Source organism: Zonotrichia albicollis, chromosome 3 (genome assembly GCF_047830755.1).
Source record: "Zonotrichia albicollis isolate bZonAlb1 chromosome 3, bZonAlb1.hap1, whole genome shotgun sequence".
NCBI lineage: Eukaryota > Metazoa > Chordata > Aves > Passeriformes > Passerellidae > Zonotrichia > Zonotrichia albicollis.
The window spans coordinates 94342543-94365950 of NC_133821.1; the positions used below are offsets into that span (position 1 = coordinate 94342543).

At 35.7% G+C, this 23408-nt stretch overlaps 1 protein-coding gene across 6 annotated transcripts in view; it reads right to left on the bottom strand.

The window, feature by feature from the left end:
• The window catches only part of SNTG2 (syntrophin gamma 2), a 236248-nt gene that overhangs the window by 69212 nt on the left and 143628 nt on the right, over window positions 1–23408 (bottom strand). For all 6 annotated transcript variants that reach the window (XM_074538152.1, XM_074538153.1, XM_074538154.1 and 3 more), the window contains 3 exons: window positions 20500–20587; window positions 17422–17513; window positions 5217–5344 (listed from right to left, as the gene is read on the bottom strand). In XM_074538152.1, coding sequence (XP_074394253.1) covers window positions 5217–5344; window positions 17422–17513; window positions 20500–20587 — 308 coding nt within the window. The remainder of the gene's footprint in view (window positions 1–5216; window positions 5345–17421; window positions 17514–20499; window positions 20588–23408) is intronic.

The following is a 23408-nucleotide window of genomic DNA, read 5'->3' on the forward strand; positions in this document are numbered from 1 at the left end:
AAAGGTGTTAAATCCAAAGACTTTTCTAAGATAAAAAGTATTTTCAGTGCCAGCTGAAATGGGAAGAGCTGAACTTTTACTTTACTGGAGGCTAAGAAATCCAGCAAAGCATATATTTTTATTTTTAGTATCTGCAGCATGTGAAACCATCTCTCTTAGACTTATATAGGTATTTCATTATATAGATATTTCTACAAAAATCTAGATGTAGGCTTGACTGCAACTCTTTCATCTTTACTACCATGCTGATACAGACAGATGGATTTGATCAGCTTTGCATCTTCCCAGGTCCTGAATCAGTACTTCCTCCTGTTTGTATAATTTTTTCATGTTTGAGCTAATTTTTATTGCTTTTGCTACAACATTTTATTGTGGCTTGTTTATAATACTACACGGCCCTCTTGCTAGAATGTCTACTTAGACTGAAGTTTTAAGGACTATGGGTAGATCTGAGTGGAAATTCTCCAAAAGGAAGGATCTGAATTACTTAATCTCTTTGAAATGTCATGTAAAAAGTAATGGGATTTTGTATTGTAAATGTCACAGAACCTCGGACCTTGCAAAATGTCTAAATGTGAGCATGTAACTGCACTATCAACAGAAACCATGTAGCTCAGAGGATATCAAAACATTAAACATAAACTTAATTGCATTCTATGTTTGTAGTTTTGGGGGGAACATTTTGATTCCAGTATTGTAACTTTTATTTTCATTACACTTATAGAAACCAAGTAAGATAACTGAAGTAACACAAACATATGTACTTCTACAGATATTGTCTAACTGATGTGTCAGAAAACTGTGAGAAAGTTCATTTAATTTTGTGAGACAGTGAGATTGCGCCTAATTTTAAGATTTTTCCAAAATGGTTCATTCAATTTCTTAGTTTTCAATTTATTTACCTAATTAAAAGCACTTGTTAACTTACTGAAATGATAAATGGAAAATACCATTCTTCAGAAAAAATCTGTTAAGAAACCAGTGAACACATTAAAAAAAATAAAAACACACAATACTTCAGAGTAATTGCAATGGTCAGAATACCAGGAAATAAAAATAGCACTAAATCTAATTAAGTTGTTTTGTAATTGGCATCACAGCTACATGGACTCATAGCTACTTTCATTCCACTCACTACTTTAGTCTCCCATATTTGAAATAAGCATTTTTTCTTCAGTCTCTCAACTCATAATGTTCAAGTTGTTGTATGTATTGTACATTTACTCAAAGCTTCTGCCAATACACTGTATAAAATCATTATACATTACTACCAGTATCAGCTGTAAGGACTAAAAATAGTAATATCTGCATTTCCCCAAATAAAAACTGCATAACAAAAATGAAAGACTACAATGCATGATCTGTATTCCTCACCTTCTAAAAGACTAGCTGTCTTTACTTTTCTATCTTAAAAAAGAAAACCATCTCAAACTAGAATATGAACCACAAATTCCTTTGGGTGAGAAAAACTTACTGATATTATTTCTCTGTTAAGCTTACATCACATTTATTGACCAATTCAGTCCTCAACAGTCAAAAAATGCTCCTATTGCCAACTAGCAATTAAGAGTATTCACAGCAATAGCATTCTCACTATATTTATATTGCCTTACTTCTCACAGAGAAAAATTACATTGATGGATTGTGAGAAGTCTAGAATAATAAAAGCACTAGTGCTATAAAATAAAGGCAAATGAATAAAAAAAGATTCATTTCTAACTAATCAAAAAGACTAATTAGCATGCTACATATATAAATACCTTCAGACAGACTCCAACCATACCAAGAATGCGAAATACACTAATTCAAGCTGATTTCAGTAGTTGATACAAAGTTTAATCTTCCATTGAGAACAGGAATGACAGCTACTATGTTTCTTATTTTTCCTTTAAAATATTCAGAGGAAATTTTTTTTGCTTTTGTTTTGTGGTATTGATAAACATATTTCACATGCCCAGTGTTTAGTATTTTAGCCATTCCTTTATAAGGAAGGAAAATACCTATCCCATTCTCTCTTGTTTCTGTTAATGCATGTGGTGTTAACAGAATTAAAAATATATGAAAAAAATATTCTTGTGTCATTAAGTTACAGTCTAAAGACTTCCTGTGAAAAATACAATAAAAAGTCAAGTGAAATGAAAACCCAGAGGCAAGTTGCCTTTCTTTTCACATGAACAACAAATAAGAATCAAACAGATACATGTGATCTTGGCCATCTCATGACACAAGAATATGCTGAAAGCATGCCTTTTTTTTGGGCAAAGCTACTGGAAAACTCAACTGAACTACAGAAGAATTTAAACTGCACAGTTTAACCACAAAGGATATAATACAGCCCAAGAACATGCAGGATACATACAAGTTATGACAGACTCGTGGACTCATGTAGTACAGGAAAAACAAACATGCTGTCAACCCATGTATGAAAATAGGCTCCAAATAAATATTCAGGGTATGGTAAAATTAGGAAATCAGTCAGAAGGATCTGTGATCCATTCAGGGGAATGAGTTTGTGCTCACTCTAATGGCTTTAGACTGATGGCTCCAATCTAAAAGGGAACAAAGACAGGCAGATGTGGTTGAAAGCCGGGTTTTTATCCAGACTGATCAGAGGTTTTATTTCATGCAAAGCAAGTATTTATTTTAGAGAGTAATTACAGAAGACATACATTGGACACTATACATATATGAACATGGGGAAATGCAAAAAGAGGATACGAGTTGGATAATAGTAAAAATACATACATGCATTTCACAGTACATGGTAAGAGTAGTCTGCTGTCCCTCAGGCACAGAAATTCCACTTTTAGTAAGAATATGGGAAATGCCTCATCCACAGTTAGCCTCAAGGCAATATCCCTTTAATGCTCATATAGCTGATTTGTTGGTTCACCAAAACAAGCAAGCAGCACTTACTCTAGAAGTAAAGTATCATGGGATGACAGTAGGCTTTATGGCACTATTTCATATTCCTTCCGAGTGTATACAACAATAATAAAACACCCACTAATAATAGAAGAGTGCAATATATACTAAATATATATGGAGTGAGATACATCATGAGAGAATATGTCTCTCCCAAGACTAAAACTGAAGGCACTAAGTTCCTCAAATCTTACACAAAAAACGTCTGTGATGGGTTGATCTCGGGCCAGCAGCCAAGAATCCACACTGCCATTCACTCCCCCAGCCCTCTCCAGAGGCATAGCAGAGAGGATTCGAAGAAGAAAAACCTCATAAACTGAAATAAAGCAAGTTTAATAAATAAACAGAAGAGGGAAAACCCCCATCTAATGAAATTACTGCAAAACAAGTGATGCAAATACAACCACTCACTGTCTCTCACAAGCAGAATGATATCCTGTCAGTCTCCATGAAATGGCTCTCTTTCCCCATGCCCTCTCTGCTCAGTTTTTATTGCTGAGCAAAGATGTTGCACAGCATGGAATATTCCTTTGGTCAGTTTGGTTCACTGGTCCTGCTTGTGCCTCCTCTTAAATTCTTGCCTACCCTGGGCCTATTTACTGTGTAGGACAAACCAAGAAAAAGAGAAAGCCTTGATGGTGTGCAAGCCCTGGTCAGCAACAGCCACTAAACTGGTGTGCTATTAATATTGCTTTAGTCACAAATGAAAACACAGCACCATATGGACTACTATAAAGATGAGCTTCATCTCAGCCAGACCCAGTACAAAGCCAGAGCCGTTTTACTTCAGAGAATTCTCAAAATTCACATGCTACTCTTCTGGGAACTGGAATCCCTTGGAATTTCTCAATCTAATGTGTAAAGTACACAGCACAGGAATAAAACCTCTTCAAACTATCAGGGTGGTAACTGAAGTCAGAGGTTTAAATGTTCTGTCCTCTTCCATTTATCCTTCAGATTCTAGAACACTGATGATAAGTTGATGCCTAAATGTAAACACTGAGATTTTTTTATTTAATTCACTGAATGTCTAAGCCTCGAATGGTTGGAGGTTTGTGATAGGTTGGACAAGACTGGACAGCAGAACTTGTTAGCTGAAGTAGAGAGGAAGAAAGTGGTGGAGAAGTGATGAGACACTAAGTTGAAGAGAATTAAGAGTTCAAAGAAAGTCTGTGGAAGAAGCTAAAACTTTTCTGGACAATTTATTATTCACCTGTGATGCTTTAACACAAAGTCTGGGAGAGGAGCTGCCAACTGCCTTAGAAGCTGAATTACTGTAAGTTAAAGCAGCATATCTGTCCTACTAGAAAAATAATGTGTTTCAGGTCATTTTGAGGAAACAGGTAAAAATTTGGCAGAAGTCAATAAAGATCTTCACATGAATTTCTGGTACCTCCTCATAGCAGGTGACCTGTACATTGATTCGTCTATAGAGATTCCAGTTATCTCCTTAATATGTATTAGGGGCAAATAAAAATAGGGCAACCCCTAAAGACCATGGAAAATAAGGACAGTGAATGAACTCCTGCTCTGATACATATGGAGAACTATGGTCTGCTTGGCCTACAACTACTGGTAGATTTGAGAGAGTTGTACCATAGAATGGTTTGCAGAAAAAGCTTATGTATTCTGCAATGTGTAAAACTTTCTCAAGCATATTTTTTATTGAAGCTTTATTAAACTTCACTTTTGTTTTTATATTTCCTGAAGCCCAGTAAAATAGCCTCTGACATCCTATTCCACAGTTTATTAACCATTAGTTAGGTCTCTGAGATGCAAAAAAATTCTATGATCAAAAATACAGTATTTTGTACCATGTACTTTGCCAAAATATCATCAATATGGCTTTCTTTATGACACTGATAAAAGTATATCTACATGACATGACAGCACAGGCATGATGATTATGCATGGTGTTATCATTTATAATGAAAAAGGAGAGTTAATTGACAATATTAGAATTGGGGAACATAGAAGTATCCTATTAGGTACACTGAAGGAAATGTAGTAGCTTCAAAATTCATTCACATAACACTGGGATTAACTTTTGTGCTAGCTGCTGATGCTAACTGAATTCCAAGATACAACAGATTATAGAAATGTATTTGTAGGAGCTTTACTTTATCTTTGGTAATCACCATGAATACCATTAATCTTAGGAGAAGATGAACTGCATAGCTTTTAATAAGAAGAATTGCATATCTCCACTCAGGTCCTGTAAAGCCAACAATCCACAGCAAAACACTTTGTACAGCTAACTAACCCAGTGCCTCCCGTTTCAGATTACAAACCTTAATTTATCTGTTCCGGTTTTGTACCTCGAGATTCGAGCCATCGACAGAGGAACTGATAAGGTGTCTAGCCAGCGCTTCTCGTATTTTGGTTCATTAGCTATGGGTGAAGAAGGTGATGATGGAGCCTGTGCAGAATAAATGAGAAACAGTAGGAGAGCTTAGAATACAATATAGTGAAAAACCCATGAATATGCATCTCTGGCTCTGTTTGCCTCAGAAGTGAATAATCATCACAATAAAAGTATTCAAGAAACTCAGAGTGGAGTAGAGAAATGAAAACTCCTATGTTACCTATCTTGATATTTTGCTCTTGCTGCAATTTCAGTATTGCTTTAACATTAAACACATCTAAATTTTTGTTAATATTGATAACTGATACTAGAAAGTAAAGAGCTTTCAGTCATAAATGCCATGATTTTATTCTAAATGCAGTATAATATACATTTGTAGTTTAAATTAATTTGTTCTGTATAACTCTTCTGCATCCTTCTATCATCAGAGAAAATGACATAAATAATATCCTAATTAAAAACTACAGTGGAATATTTATTTGTGCATTGTGCTCTTATTTAAGAGTAGATTTAAAATTCTAATTCCTGTGTTATCATACTATAGATGGACGACTTTTGAAATTTTATCTTTGAAGTCCTTCTTCAAATGTCTCTACTGAAAAGGCAAAAGTTGAGCATTTCACTCTTTTATAAAGATACCAGTAAAATTTGCACAAAGTTGGCTGAGAGAGATTTACAGACATACACATTTAGGTCAAAGTTAGCATTTGTGCTTTTTATGAACCAAAATTTTTTATCCTACACTGAGCGGATAACTTTCCAGTAGAAAACAGAGTTGAAAGTTAATTGTTTTTATATGAACTGTACATAAGCACTGAGTAGTATTTATGAAAGCAAAGAAACCACAAAATGACCCAAATTCAGTTCTGTTCTGCCAGGTGTTCAAAAGCCATAAAACTTACACATAATAAAAAGCATTCTGGGAATTGTCTGTTTCTTTTTATTGCTCATAAGGATTTAGGATTAATTTCCCCCCTAAAGCCCCTTCTTACAGTCAACAAGGGCTGATCTATTTACTTTAAATAAATCAAAATAGTGAGTTTCAAGTTCTAACAGGATGACTGAGACTTAATGACAGAAGTATAATTTTTTTAGTAAAAAAAAAATGTAATGAACTTGCTGGAGTTGGTAGCACAAAGGAGTGTTTTAGACAGAATTTATTTTAGGGACAAGAATTTCATTTAGAGCATTGGCTATCCCCTAGAACCATACAGGTCTCATTTGACTGAGATGTCCTGGTATTTTTGCAGTAAGAGTATTTCATAATCAAGCCCACAGACTAATTTTGTTTTATGAAATTAGACACAAAAGGCTAAGGTGGCTTTAAAATCTAGAATAAATTTATTAGTATCACAATGAAGAATCTGGCACATATTACAGAATTCTGCATGAACCAAAATAATTGACAGAATCTCATGCAATCTGAAGTTGAAAAGGCTCAACATAATCTAACATAGTCTGTCTGGAAACAAAAATGTCTAGGAATAAACAAGATAGCTTATTGCAGTCAAATATAAATACTTGATTATGATCACTGAATCCAAGAATGAGAAAATAAAGGAACATAAAAATCCCTGCAACAACATCATTGATTGTTCCCACCCTCTAAACTCTCAAGATGCAGAAAACATCTAGACAATTTAAACATATTTTTCTTGTGATCTATTAATTTTACTTCTTTTAACATGTTATTGAGCATTCTGATAAATAATCTGTAATATTCTAATTAATTTAAGAGCATTTGGCAGGAAAAAAAAATTAGTAGGTCACATACGCAATTTAATGTTTCCATTTGAGACCCCTACACTTCAATCAAATGCTTCAGTAGGGTATCATCATAAAGAAAAAGTATCTTGAAGAATGCAAGAAAAACCTAGAATTTTAGAAAATGTACATCACAGCTATTCATTAGGTTAATGAATTGAAAGGGAAAAATGGCCAACATAACTTGGTCAAAAATCTATTAATCCCAAAGCTACAAAACTGCAGCATAGAAATATTCATGTCAAAATACTAAACTGTTAAAACTGCTGCAAACTCCTAAAGCAAATGGGTCTTCCCATTTCAAAAGTACACTAGAAGGAATAATTTTTTTCCCCATGGTTCCAAACTACTTCTATCTACAGAAAACCCTACTGCATGATCTGAACATTAATGGCCAAGAACAGCAAAAGGGTATGAAGGGGTCAAGCTAGTTATGGTAGAGCATAAAGTTGGAATTACCCCTCTTCATCTTCTTAAGAGCAAACCAGGGAATACATACCATTGCACAGAAAACCAGGGAATACATACCATTGCATAGAAACAAAATACCATCATAGGACCAGCAGCTCATTTTGTTCTATTTAACCTGTAATCTATGAACAATTCAATCTGAGACTCCTTGATATATTCTCGTCAAAACACAAGGACAAAAATGAGAAACTGAGAAGGAAGCAAGTAAAAAAACAAGAGAAAGGGCTGTCTAAAAAGCTCAATAAACTGAATGAGAGATAAAAGAACTGCTAAAAATATAGTAGATAAATGTATAGCAATGCACATGAAGGAAAACAATATTAACTTTTCCCACTGTAATGGGATAGGAACAGGTGATTAAAACTCAAAATTTAGATCTTGAAATTTAGATGTTGAACAGAATTTTTTTTTAACAATTAGATAAACAAAGATTCATTGGTCTGGAAAAGAAACTGCTGAGGGAATTGCATGACTGACGTGTAAAAAAAATAAACAACAGAGAAAGGGGTTAAGAAACAGTGGTGCACTTGGTATTTTCACATAAGAAGCAGGAGTATTGATTAGAAGTAAAAGACGTTGGATAAAAACAAAGAATGAATGTGCTAATCTATATAACAAACTGGCTCAGGAAGCATCTATGTCAGAAGTCATCAGAAATGTAGGAAAAATTCCCGGAAATATTTGCACATATTTCCTCTGTTCTTGCATTCTCTTGAAGGCATCTTTTGGGAACAAGCTTTTTGGCTGGGTGGTTCTTTGGTCTGACCCAGTGTAGTGAGCTGGCTGAACTTCAAGGCATTTCTCCACTAAACAGCTACTGCTGCTCCTCTTGAAAACTCTTCGCATCATTCCTCCAAAGCACTAAAATAGAGCTCATCTCTGTAATCACAGCTTTTATGCTCTCGATCATTCCATACCTTCAGTTTTCTGTTAAGGTCACCAACAATGTTGCCAATTAATGCCAATTTGCTTGTAACACCTGCCCATTAAGAAATGGATTGAACACAAAAACCTCGTTTTTGACAGAACAGTGAACAAGAATCAAGTTTTAATGACACATAATCACTACCTGCCTGGGACAGCTGTGTACTGCTGATGTGGAGGAGGGCCAGACTCAGTATCCCATTAGCAATCACTGACCTATGAATGACACTGTAGGCAAGTGTTTTAGGCTTTCTTAAACAATTATATAACTAGTCATTATGGTGCAACCAAAAAGTCTTCAAAGAGGTAGAATAAGTTCAGAAAGTCCACTGCTAACGGGGAGATGTAATCAGACATGTCTCTATAGTTAAGTTTCCACTAAAAGCATAAGAAGGAGGGGAAAAGATCCCAGCTGGCTGGGACGGTCAATTTTTCCTCTTTTTGTGCCATATAATTTGCAGTTTGGGAAACAGTAATTTTACATTTCTTTTAAACTGTCATTGATTTTAAATCTCTGCAAGAAAAATATCATGTCATCAGAAGAAAGTATTTCTGAATCTTCTCTAGTAATTTAATTTACAGCTGCTTTTAGGGCCCTCCCTTGAAAGCAGCCATAGTGTTATTTTAAGTTGATGCAGCTTTTTCATTAAACATGGGCTTCAGGAAGGCTGAAGCTGGGTTAATTTACTTGGAATCAGAAATACTCAGGGTCACATTATTCAGCAAGATTAAACTTGGTTTTAAATGTATTTTTAATCTCATATTACAGTGTCTGCTTTGGAGAAAGGCAAATGATGCCCCATCTTTGGAAGTGTCCAAGGTCAGGCTGAATGGGCCTTTGACCAGCAATCATCCTGAGTGCTACCATGTGGCACATGCAGAACAACCAGCTGATCAGGCACAGCCAGCACGGGCTTAGGAAAGGCGGGTCCTGCTTGACCAGACTCATCTTCTATTACAAGACTGGTGGATGGGGGAGAGGCTGTGCATGTTATCTACCTGGACTTCAGTAAAGCTTTTGTTACTGCCTCCCACAGCATTCTCTTGGAAAAGCTGGCAGCCCATGGCTTGGAGAGGTGCACCCATCACTTGCTAAAATCTGGCTGGATGGCTGGGCCCAGAGAGTGCTGGTGAATGGAGTTACATCCAGCTGGGAGCCAGTCACAAGTTGTGATCCCCAGGGCTCAGAATTTGGGCCAGTCCTGTTTAACATCTTTATTGGTGATCTGGAGGAGAGGATCAAGTGTACCTCCAGTCAGTTTGCAGAGGACACCAAGTGGGGTGGAAGTGTTATCTGCTGGAGGGTAGAAGGAACTGCAGAAGGATCTGGACAGACTCCATCCATTGTATGAGGTTCAATAAGGCCAAGTGCCAGATCCTCCACATGGACCATGATGGTCCCCTGCAGTGCTACAGGCTGTGGGTAGAGTTCCTGGAATGGTGCAAAAGGACCAGGATGTCCTGGTTGACAGCTGAACATGAGCCTGGGTGTGCCTGGGTGACTAACAAGGCCAGTGGCTGGAGAAAAGGCAGCTCTGGGGCATCCTTATTGCTCTCTACAACTACCTGGAAGGAGGTTGTAGCCAAGTAGGGGTTGTACTCTTCTCTCAAAAAACAAGTGATAGAACAAGAGGAAATGGCCTCAGTTGCACAGTTGCACCAGGAGAAGTTTAGGTTGGATATTAGGGAAAACTTCACAGAAAGGTTGTCAAGCGTTGGAGCAGGCTTCCCAGGGAAACTATTGAGTCACTGTCCTTGGAGATATTTAAAAGATATATAAACAGGACACCTAGAGACATGGTTTGGTGTTGGACTTGGCCATTCTTGGTTAAGCTCAGGTTGGATTTGATAATCTTAGATGTCTTCTCTAACCTAAATGTGTCTATGATTATTCCATTTTATGAAATAAGACTCAAGTGTGACATCCATTAGGAAAAAATATAACCTTTTACTGATAATTTGAACTTTATCAATTTTCTGGTTTAGAGGATTTAATATTTCAAAGTACATCATTAAAGCCTTGATCCTGTTCTGTAAATTTATATTTCTACAGAACACATGTAAAAGGTATGACTAATCTTGATTACTGCCTTTGTCAACACTGGTTCAAAAAGAGATGATAATGATGGTGCTGTTATTTATTTCTCAAACTAATTTTTGCAATTTCCATTTTAGTGAGCATTGCTGAGAATTTCTGAAAATAATAGAGAATATCCCTCTGTAAAATATGTATATGAAAATGGTAGCAACATAAACATATTTAATATTTATATATTGATGTATTTTTATGATGTAAAAACAACCCTGTGGTTTAAATTATAGAAACATAAAACCACAGACTATCTCAAGTTGAGGGGGTCCATAAGGATCACTCAAATCTCTTCTCCTCACAGGACTACCTAAAATTAAATCATATGACTAAGAGTGTTTTCCAGACATGCCTTAAACTCTGAAATGCTAAAATAGCTTGGCATAGCTTCATTGCCTTAAGCTATAACTGAAAACATTGGCCATTAAGTTTCAGTGGATTTCATGAAAATCTTAGATTAGAAAATACTAGCTTTCATGCATCTTTTTGATGCCAACTGGAAAGTGTTTTGTCAAAGCTCCATTACAAAAAATATTTCAGCATACTCAAAAAAAGAGCCTTCAATATAATAAGCTTTTCAAATAGACAGATTTGTCTTACACTTATTCTAAAAAAAGAGAATTAAGGCCACATAATTTCTTGCAACAACACTAGCAACATTCAACTCAGAGTGAATTCACTGTGGTCTCTCTACAGTTTTTAGTCCAGTCTGTGACTGAAATGTATGTATATATATACATATATTGGCAGGTTGATTTTTCGTATATCAATTAACCTATCTGCCCTCTGTTTGGCTGAGTGTTTGCTAATACTTATTACAGGGACAGACAGAAAGCAGGGGCTTTCCATTGATTGGAGAAGAAAACGTGACTAATCCATTTAGCAATAAGAATCTCACATTAGCTCACTTTAATCACTGAAAAACAAAAATACCAAATTTATAGCCAGGAGTGGAGACATGAATGAAACTCTTGTGATGCTCAGACAACAAAACAAATTATGGTGATATCTACTGTAGATAGGAGTCAGAGCTTTCAACTTGTCTCAGAATTCAGAGGGATTTAATTACGATATCAAAATACCTGTGCATCCTTTGATGCAGCATGTATTCAGAAGAGGGTCTGTATTTATTTATTTTTAATGGAATTCATAGATGCAGGTGCACAATTCTGTGACAGCTTTAAGAAGACAGTAATTATCTGGTAAAGTATGCATCACCAAATCATTTAATAGATAAAGGCTTCTATAGAGGAAACATGCTCTTTCAGGTGAAGTAACAATTTGAAGTTGTAATATGATGTCTTCAAAATTCACTGAAAGCACCTTTTAATTACACAGCTCTATCTACAATATTTTAATTGACAGATGTTTAATTAAATGGGAGGAAGGTGAAAAAGCATGTGAAAAACTCCTCCCTTCCTACCAGAGAAAATAAATACTTTTAATTCTAATGTTTCATCAGATACATGCTTTTGAAATATGACTGCTCTTTAAGACATGTAATTCTTTTTAATTAATACATTAGTTTACAGACACTGAGCACCTATATATGATGTTTACATAGAGCCTGTATAGCAGTACTTGCTGGGGACTTACACTGCTTTATTCACTGCAATAGCTATGCATTTAAATAAATTGGATTACTATTCTACCAGTGAGGAACAAATGAAAACCCTTTCAATTATATAAATTTCTCTAGAGGCGATTTACAATGGAAATATTAATGAAAATTTCATTACATCTGTGCTGCTAGGTGCTAATACATTACTATTTTTTTAATGAACCAATGGCATAAAAGCCTGAGTAAGATATTTTTAGAGAATACATATGGCCTATTCGTCAGAATCTTGCACCTTTTTCTTTGTTTCCCTTGAGCTAGTATGTAATTGGTTTCTGAGTAACCTCAACAACCTTGCCTGGAACGCCTTTCCAGATAAATTCTTCCTTTGGGGGTGGGGGACAGGGACCAGACTAGTTTATATCAAATCTCAGCACAAAAAGTAGAAACTAATTATGACTGCTCAAAAACTACAATAGCAGTCAGAAATCAAAACCTAACATTAAATGTATATAAGAAAAATAAAAGATACAATGTTGAGATCATTATAATTTTACACTATAAATGCAAGTGTACCAAACTTCAGCTGTTAGAAACAGCTTTTGGCAGCCTTTTATATCCCCAAATGGGGCATGCTGTCCTTGCTTAGAAAAATTAGCTCAAGGTTTGGGAAACTTTGAATTTCACACAGTCTGCACACCCCTCAGGAAAAATCTGAGCCTTGACTCTTGCTTCTCTCTCTGAGATCAGTGTCAATTTGTTGCTGGAACTTGTGGAAAGACACTGGATGTAGCTTAGAGGGAGAACTTGTAACCTCAATTTTACTCTCAGTTTTCTCTATAAACCACATAGACGTGTACCTGGACTGCTAAGGTTCACCTATGCTAACATCAAATTTAGAAACATTTTCTTTTTTGCTGCTGCTGCTGAAAACTTGAAATGAGAAAATTCGTAAGAACTGTAAAAAACAATGTATTCACATGCAAGGGCTGTGTATGGGGAAAATATATATAATTTAGAACTAAAACCAGATACCTAACAAATTGGGGAATTTCTGTGCAGAAGAAATGATCAAGCTGATCAATCAAATGTTAATTTGATTAATGAAATACTAGAAGAAATAACTCTGCTGAAAGGATTAGCAGTGGCTGTGGACATTAATGAAAGGAAAGGATGAGACTTTTAAAGATACTTTTTATTCACTTCATTAATGTCAAAGTGAAAGTCCCAATCAACTCTAATCACAATTAGAAAAACAGCACTTCTGTACAGCTAAATCTAAACAAATATTTCAATCCAAAAGATATTCCTTATAACTCTGTTGTAGTAAAGTAGGAAAGTGTCATTTAACCGTTTTCTTCTAGCTTCCATTGCCATGATTTCTGAGAGGTCTAATCAGAAACAGAAAATCTGGGTTATCATTCACTGAGTCATTATTATAATTTTGTATTTTATTAATTGAGGAAAACTTATTTGCAGTGTCTTCATCTCATTTCATAAAGGTCTTCAGCACAGCAGAAGTGCAAACTGCTGAAGTGCAGCTGGCTGTGTTTAATCTGTTTTATCTTTCTCTTCAGCAAAAAATGGAAGACACAGTGACAATTAATGAGAGTAATCATTGCGTGCCTCTATGTGAGATATTTTTCTATTTATTACATTAATAATTTTATGAATATACATTGCCAAATGATACACTGTGAACTGGAAGTCAGTCCAAAGTTACCTTGCTTTCATACTACATGAGAAAATAATGGATTTTCAGATTGAGAATTGGCAGAGGCAACTGAAACCATGAACACGTGAAATCATTCCAAAAGAAAGGATATTGAACTGAAATTCTGAAGTTTCTCTTCTTAAAGCAAGCTACAGGATGATTAAATTATCTTTAAGAATGGTGTGTTTATATCAAAATGGAAGACACTACAGGAATATTCAAAAAAGCAAGAGTATTGAAGCTTTCCTACATAGGACATCCATTCAATCTCAACTCAGTGTTCTGGTCAGACATTCCCCAAGGGTGTCCACCGCCCTCTCTTGAATCCTCTTCCCTTTTTACCCTTTAGTGCTTGGGATTGAGTTGTATCATTTTCAGTTGTATCATTTTCTCACTCTGGAACTAGGACTACCATAGACATTAAAGATGTAGCATTCTACTGGTCCCATCAAGAGCTGAGCATTTGTATTTTTTTCATTTTTAAAAACTTGATGATGAAGTAGGCAATGTCTTTTCTAAAGCAAAACTATTTAACTCAGCAGATAAAACAAAGGCATCAAAGAAATATATTTTAAAGCAATTTAGAAAAATATAAGTGCCTGTTTAGCTTAATCTAACCAACTAACCTTAACATACACTATCAAAATTAGAGTTCTCAAATTACACAAACAAACAGAAAACAACAATTTATTCTGGTCTCACTTCACTTATTAGAACATCATTGTTAGACAATTCAAGGAAGGTGGATTCTCAAACAAATGAAAACATAGTATATTCTGCCTTTGCATTGTAACTGTCAAATTATCCCATGGTGTCTTAAACAGTAATTGTTTTATTTACAATATTTTTCTCCACCACTTATTTCTCCAGAAAGTAGCCCGGATGTCTAGGATATTTGGACATCTGGTAGGAGATCTCTAAAGCACTTTCTTCATTGTTTTAGAGTTAGAACTCTCCAGGAAAACAACCTGTACTCACTAGCCTTGAAACCACCTCCTTTGTATGTTTTATGTTCCCTTATGGAAGATTACATTGTGTTCAATAAACTACTTATAAGGTACAGATGAATGTGACTGCCACTGTCAATCGCTGTAGCATTTGTCACAGTAGTGACCAAGATAAAATAATCAGGTGTGAAGAGAGAACTTCGGCTCATTTCTCTGGGTTTCAGAGAACCCCGTTAAAGTGCTGTACTGCAAACTGCCCTGATATTACGAAAGATGTATATAAATCCTGAAGATGGTATCACATCACACACAGCAGATGCTTCACAGCAGAGGTGACAGAGACAGGTCCAACAGAGGCAGGACAGCACCAGAACTGAAAATGGTACAATCCTATTAGGCAGAAAGAGCTTGCTGCTAAGATGGCTAAACTACCGCCCCTATGCTACAAGCCATCAAAAATGACAGCTTGGTAAACTTGGAGCCACAGTAATTCTTTGGCTCTCACTCCTGTCCTTTCCTTTACATGGTGTGCTTTTTGGAGTAGAACTTCCACCTATAAATATAGGTGCATTGTCTATTATGGCATAGATCTGAGTGTGGTTAGGAAGGTAGATAAAACTGCAACGCAAACTTGCAAGATGCAGTGTTCAAAGTGAGTCAGATCTCCCCTACCAGGGTGATGTAAAAACAGGATTTATATATCATTAGTCTTATCAGGCAATAGCATTACAGGAAATGTCAGTTCTGCTTTTACTTTGCCATAAATTTGAAAATATTTAATTGAATAAAATATAAGTGTTCACTAAATGGTAGTTGAAACACATTCATAACCACTTTTCAAGATATGATCATAGCTCAGTTACACTCACAGCTTGAGAAAAGTTTAACCATACAATGCATCATCTCAAAATCCAGTCATTCCTGCTCAAAATATATAGGGCCTTGCTTTTGAGTTTTACAATAAGATTCTAGCAATTTTCCATTTTGTTTTCTGTGAAGGGAGATCATGACTTTTACAATCCATGATGCAGACTGTCCTGTTTATTCCACTTCTAGGCCATAGTGTCTATTTTATACATAGCTCTTCACATGAGTTTGTGTCAGGCTTCAGAAAAATTAAGTGCTGTATAAAATCAAGCCAGTACCTTACTATTACACCTTTTTTAATTTTTGTTTTTCTGCTTATATTTCAAGCCTATACCCAGTCTTTTCTGTGCTATCTTGTGTGCTAACTCTAAATTACTCTGTTACAAGTCTACAAAACTCCAGCCACTTATTTATATTTTTATAATATGAGAAGTTACAAGTGTGCAGTTCCCAAAGCAGTCATAATGATTGTTAAAAATGATCACAACACACTCATCCTAGCATTTAGTAGGCACTAATTTACTAAAATGTGATAATGCAATCACTACCATAGCCCTTTTCTTATCATGTAAGCTCTTTGCAGAAAGGACTTTCTTTGCCTGCAGAGAACCTGGTGGACAGGCAGAGCAGAATGCTGGATCCTGTGGTTTGGATTCTTTAGTAAGACAACAGTACAAGGCAGTACTGTTATCCAAAGTTATCCAAATTAACAGTCATCTGGATAACTGCAAAAAAATAAACATGAAACCTTTTGTATCTATGACCATTTTGTTCACCAAACACTGTGGTACAGGTATCAGCACAGAAAAGCATATTTCTATTTATTTATTTATTGTACATTATGCCTTTATACTATCATACATGAATATATGTATTTTTAGCAGATGAAAACAAGCTTTAAGGAGTAGTATTGAGAGACAGTGGTTGAAGAAGTGCAAAGCTTGAGAGAAGTACAGTAAGCAGCAGATAATTTTATTACTGTCTGAGAAAAAAAGGGAAAACAGAAGAGAAGCTTCTGTCCGTTCAGTGTGTCTTCTTTCTCTATAATTTAATATCCAACTGAAAGACTAGAGCTGAGATTTGTTAGGTGTCAAACAGGCTTTGAGCATGAAGGTCCATGTCCTTGTACAGCTAGTATTTACATCTTCAATCTTCATTACTGAAAGGACAGCACTCTTGCTTGCTAAGACACCCTATGTTCTTTGGTGACTACCACTTTTCCTGGAGAAAAAGTTTTTTCTTTTCTTTCCCCACAGTGCTGCAATTAATTTAATCACAGTTGTTCACTGCAGAAAGAAGAACTGAATATCCTCTGGGTAAAAGAAAGATACATTTTTTTCCTCTTTTATTTCTTTCTCTTTCTCTCCCTATCTTTTCTATTAAAAAAGTTTTCTTCAAGAATTCAACTTTACATTATTTTCTTAATTTCACCTGCATTTCAGCATCTCCAGCTGGATTAAATTATATATATATAATTTAATAATTTTTGTTGCAGTATAATGCAACAAAGTATGTCAAAAGCTCACATGAATTCATGTCTAAATAATGATTACATCTTACTGTGTTCACTCTACCAAATGTCTCAGCTGTCCCAGAGTAAAAACCTAGCAGTTCATGGCTGTGTGTTGTGGACTTTGTAAGTACAGAATTGTACAGTATAAGCACTTAAAAATCAATCAAAGCAAACAACAAAAAGAACAAAGCTAAGTTAGTCTTACTGTAGCATTTTGAAGCTCAAAATGAGAAAAGAACTTATAAAGTTCACATCCACCATGCTTTTATTATTCATTTGCATACCGTGTTAGTTGAGTTTCCATTTAAATGTAAGCCACTGTCAAAGAGAGGTGATGAAGTTCCACTGCTGTGATCACTTGATGGTCCAGGGGAACCTGGAAATCAGTTAAAAAAAAAATACCTGCTGATGTTAAAAATATATGTATATATCAGACAACATCTATTCCAGCTGTAAAACACAGGAAGAATTTTTAATATAATTCCCCCAACCAAGACAGAAATACTACTTGCATTTCAGAAAGTCAGACAATTAAATATCCATACACTAAATTTAATGTCTAGAAATAAAAAAGGTTTCTAGATGTCATCTGAGAGGGGCTGTGCTCATGGGGTCTTTTTGTGTGCTTAACTGTCTTCAGGATTAAGCCTTTTTTCACTGAGAGTGAGATATGCAAAACAAGCAGTCCTTGTCCCATCCTTAAGTGATACTTAATCAGTATCTACAAATAAACCCATTTCAAATTCTGGGGTTTTTTTGTTGGCAATAACAAAGAAGTCGAATAGATAAAAAAATGCTGTGAGAACTGTAGGTAGATATTTCCATGTTATGACATTCTGCCATGACATGGGATGGTGCAGGGAAGGGAGATGTATAAGAAGGGAGCAGGGGAGGCAGATGCTACTCCTGGTGATGTGCTCATGGTGATGATATGGTTGATGGGAAGAGACAGTATGATTGCAGTTACAGTGAACACAGCACAGCACTAAAACTGCCAGCACAGCAGCTGGTCTGACTGAATGCTGGAACAAGTGCCTGAGCCTTCTGGGATGGCTGGAGTAGCCAAAATACTTCAGAATATGCATGCACACACTTAAATCCTGCCTGCAGTGTGATTTGGGAATTTCTTTATTGCATAATGCAATTGCTACTTAGCTTTCTAAATGTGTCATAATGCTTCATGACTGGAATTCCCTTTTGTGCATGGACTTGTGAAAAACTCTTCTTGAAATGGGGTGCTATTCTCTGTAACTCCAGTTTATATATTGCATTAAGTCATAACTATTTTCCATACTTTTATCCACCTTATTTGCTTCTTTTCTCATTACAAGAATGAATATTTATAGCAAATCATTTACCAAAGATCAATTGACTCACAAACCTTGGTTTCAGCCTCTACTGAATGGCTACACCAAACATTCTAGAGAGGTGCATGCAAGCTCTTGTGGAGGTCCAGGTTCAGTTCAGGAGAAGGGTCATTTCCTAAGTTCCTTACATGTCTCATCATACCTAGCAAGTTCTTTTTTTTTTTTGAGTGTGCTTCTATTGAGCTGCTTTCTATTTCCAGAATTGGCACTTTATGGAAGCAGTGCCATGATCTCAGGCTCCCAGACAAAGACGCTGCAGCATCTCCTGGTGAGAAAGCCAATCTCCCCATGATGCACAAAGAGGGCACCAACATTGCTGGACCTACGTGAAGGTGGCAGCCAGCTTGTGTAGTGTGTACAAGGTCTTAGTGGCAAGAGTTGATGGGCTGGGATGTTTCCAGAAGTGGGGAATGGTTGGGGCTGCCCTGTGCCAGACACAGACGGGTCCAGCCAGATCCCACATTACCACTGGGCCCTGGAGCTGAGCTGGCAGCACCTCTGGGGAACTATTTAACAGAGGGTAAAATGCAGAAAGGTGGAGACAATAGTAGGGAAAAGAGTGACACAAAAATCAAATGAACCTCAAGGTCAGTGAAGAAAGTGGTGGACAATTTATTTGTCTTTGTTTCTCATTGCCTGAATCTATTTTAATAGACAATACATTTGTCTAAGTTTTCCCACATTGCCTCTGCTTTGGCCATGATGGTAATTAATAGCTACTTTTTTTTTTGTTCTATTTGTACACCACATTCTGTTTGAGAACAGGGAGAGAGAGAGTGTCTGAATGAGAGTTTGGCTCTTAGCTAAGGTTAACCAATGACAGGCAATACAGTTCAAGTATGTGATATCAGTCTACAAGATGAGATACAAGTTCTAGTAGCACTGTCATAGTCACAAATAAATATGCCCAACGACACAGACACTTCTGGTAAGATGCTGCTAATTTGCCAAATTCATGTTTAAGCTTGGACATAGTTATCCAAGGAGCAGTCAACATAATTTTAGAGTTGTCTGATGATCTAGTAGGAAAAGTAGGAAGACACATGAAGACTCATTATAAGAAAAACTGACCATATATTATCAAATGAAAATGATAAGCAGTAAGCACTGAAAGAAAGGTTCTAGCATGAAATGTATAGTTCATCTTAGTAGAGGCCTGTCAAGTTGGCTTTTGACAGATATAAAAATCTAGATTAAGTGACTGACATTCTTCTAATGGCAAGGTCTAAACTATGACATCTATGAGTCTGCTGAAAATAGGAAACCACAAGTATATAGCTGAATGCACTTTAAAGAAATAAAATCTAAATCAATCCAAAGAACAAGACACATTTCAAAACTTTTTGCTTATTTTGGAGAGAAAATAATCTGCTAAAATAAACTGGTGCAAAATTATTAATTTGATCAAATAAAGTGATTTATTATTAACACTTTTCTACTTGCAACACTGATCACAACTGTGCAATTTGAATATTTTATCTGATAATCAAAAGAGCCCCAAACTTCCATGATCTATATTGTTCATGCACTTTTTAGTATTGCTACTGTTAAACTACTCAGCTGTCTCAACATAATTCTGCTGACAAAACCAATCAAAATAGTAAAGTAATTTATGAAATATACATAATTAATGTTATCCATTTTTTTGGTAAGTGTCCTCAAAGTAACTTTCAGTGTAAATGTATGATTCAAATGTTTGCAAACACTATTTATTGTATTCAGGCAAAGCTTCTATTGAAAAACTTTCAGCTATCACCCATGACTGTACTGCATCATAATGATTTTTTTCAGTTTTATTTTGAATAAATTATACATAAGAAGCAAGGCAGTATGCATTTGATTCTTATATGTTGAACAGTAAAGTAGACAGACAATTTTCTATTTCTTCCTGCGAAGCACTCAAGGATTGAATTTCTATTTCTGTCACTGTCAGCTTATTACAAGAATACTGCAAAGAGGAAAACAAATTACTCCCATTCACTAATTTCCTCTTACCTAATGGGAGCTTTAAAAATGATGGAGCTTCCCTGAGGTATTGAACTGTGATGGTAACTTCATCGCCAGCATTTCGCAGTAGGTGTACCTGTCAAGTGTGACAAATAACAACTACTTTAAACCAAAGAACAATCAGTCATGGAAAGCACATTACTTACAATGAAATCAGCATTTCTGTTGATCTATAATAAATTCGGTGTAAGCACTTCTGGCTTAGAATGTAGAATAGTGGAGCATCAAGCCAAGCAACAATGGAAAAGAGTAGGCAAGACCAGTAGAACAATCTGAATAAATAATATGCTGGGCAACCTGATATTACATACAAGCTGAACACAACTTCCACTAACTGATTTTATAAAACTGACATAGGATAGTAGGGAAATATGTGTCTACGCAGATATAATACATTAATTTTGTCTGTATACAAACAGAAAGATATAGGGAAATATATAAATACATCATATACATTATGATCTTAAGTATTTGGTTTGATTGATTTGAGTACCAAGTTAAGCACACTTTTGTGATTCAAAATTGAATTTGTGATTCAAATACAGTCCTGAGTTTTGTGTCTTTATTGTCTGTAAGCATTTGTTAACCAAATGGGAACACATACACACACACTTCTAGACATGTTTTACACAATCAGAATTCACTTTGGGGAATAGCACGCTACCACATAAAGTTTTTTTTAAATGCAGAACTACAGATATTTTCTCTGAAGGAACTCAGTTCCTGCTACAGGGCAGAGGTGCTCCCCAGTTTCATATCCATGACTCTCAGGAAACAGGTACTGTATTTGGTTTGCATGTGGCCTGTACCCACAGGGCCTGCATATCCCTGACCCAGTTTGTCAGGAATGGATGCTAGAGCTTGTGGCTTCTAATCTAGCACAACCAGAGAATTCATCCACCAAGCAGAAAAGCAACTAACTGTAGCAAACTGACTTATATAGATGCATTTAATGGTTCAATGTGCTGGGAGGAAGCCGGTTGTGTTGTTCCAGACCACTGTGTTAGCACAATGCCACGTTGGCCAACATCATGAGATGCAGGATTACCTCAAACATTTTAAGTTTTTCACTTATGTAAATAAAATAATGCTTACACCAGAGATTGATGCATTCACTTACATGAAAACATCAAGCTTATGTCTGATGGAAACCAAGAACCCTTTTTCTTTTTTTTTCTTCCACCCCCATCTCCCCCTCACTCAATCTGTTTTTAAATTATTTAACTCTGAAAAATACAACAGCCACTGCTACCTACCCAACCCCAGAAATCTCAGCGTTGTGCTTTTGTGGACAACTGACTATAAGAGAACCTGAGGTCTCATTGTGGGAAAAAACACTGTGGAGAAAAATAACATGATCACTGATTTCTGACTAAACCATTTAAAGATGGTCAGAACAGGAGGAAACAAGAATGACAGTGTAGCAAACTTTGCATACATTTTTAAGGTCATAGAAAAGAATGTTAGGGCTGCAAAGCAAACCAGTGTGTCCTAAATTCTAAGGTGCAAGAAAACTATGTCTCTTGAAATCCTCTGCCCCTTATTTGCTACAGAAAATTTCCTATTTCCTAGTTTAGACATTATTTATTACTCAATAAAAACTGAAGATGATTGGTAGCTTTGCTAGTCTCACTCTACTGTTTCAAAGATAGGACAACCCTCCACTCTTACAAGGATATTCCCTTCCAAATTAAAAATGTCAGAAAGTATCAGGGCAGGGAGAAGTCACAGTTGGCAAAAAAAAACAAGATCCTGTTACCAAGTGCTGCTGTTCTTGTAATACCATTTTACTTTTAACTACATGGTAAATCTATTAAAAATGCCAACTTTAGTTTATGATCAGTACAGAAACAACAGTTTTTTGCATAATTAAATAGAAAATTTCAAACCAAACAAATTTTAACTGTAGTCCTGATATATCTAATGGGAAGAAATATAAACCCAATAAAATTAATACTGAGAATTCACTTTTTATTCATGACTGCCTTTTAAAATAAGCTAAAGAAGCAAAGGAGTTTAAATTTACCTTTGGAACAACAGGAAAGAATTTTAATTTCTTAATTGAAATAAACCTTTTGCAAACAAAGAAGAACAACTATGTTTCCTTCTAATTAAGTAAGGAATGTTTTCACACAAACATTTATATTTATCAAGAGATGAGAGGAGACAGCATGACAGACAGATTGCCTAATATACTTTTGGAAGACATCAGTCAAATTTTACAGAAATAAATCCAAAAATTGTTGGAACAAAACAAAACAGTAGACTAGAAACTGTTGCAGAGTTTGAGATTCCATTTTTTATTTCAAATTATACTTTGAGAAGGAAATAACTCCAATATTAGTGATTTGGTTTAAAATTTCCAAGCATAAATAGTCTCTTAAAAGATATTCACACCGTATCGTACTCTCTGAAGCTGCTTAGTATTCTTTGGGTAGTGCCTGAAGAGGCCAGAGTGTTGAACCACACACATACTAACAGAACTAAATCAATTCCAGTGATCACAAGAAGGTCTTAACAGTCAGAAGGTCACTAAATAATGCACTGCTCTGTGATGCTGAAGCTTTTGCAAAAGTTCACTAGGTCCAAAAAGACAAATCCAGTATCTTTGGAGTAACATTCACTGCTACACTGTTGTAGTAAAATTATTAAAAGAGAATTGCAGAAGTGAGTGAGTTTTGATGTTTTCTAAAGGTTGATTAAATGCATTTAGTGCAGCTGACTCTGTGTGTCTGTGTTCATGCACTTGTGTTCATGCACTTGTATTCATGTGTATAAAGGAAAAAAGGGCTTCAGCTGAAATGCTTGCTGCTCATGCTGGCTCCAGTTTGCAGGCTTTGCTTATCTCTAAGAACATTTATCAGCCCAGGGTTCATTACACTTCTTTTTCTCACATG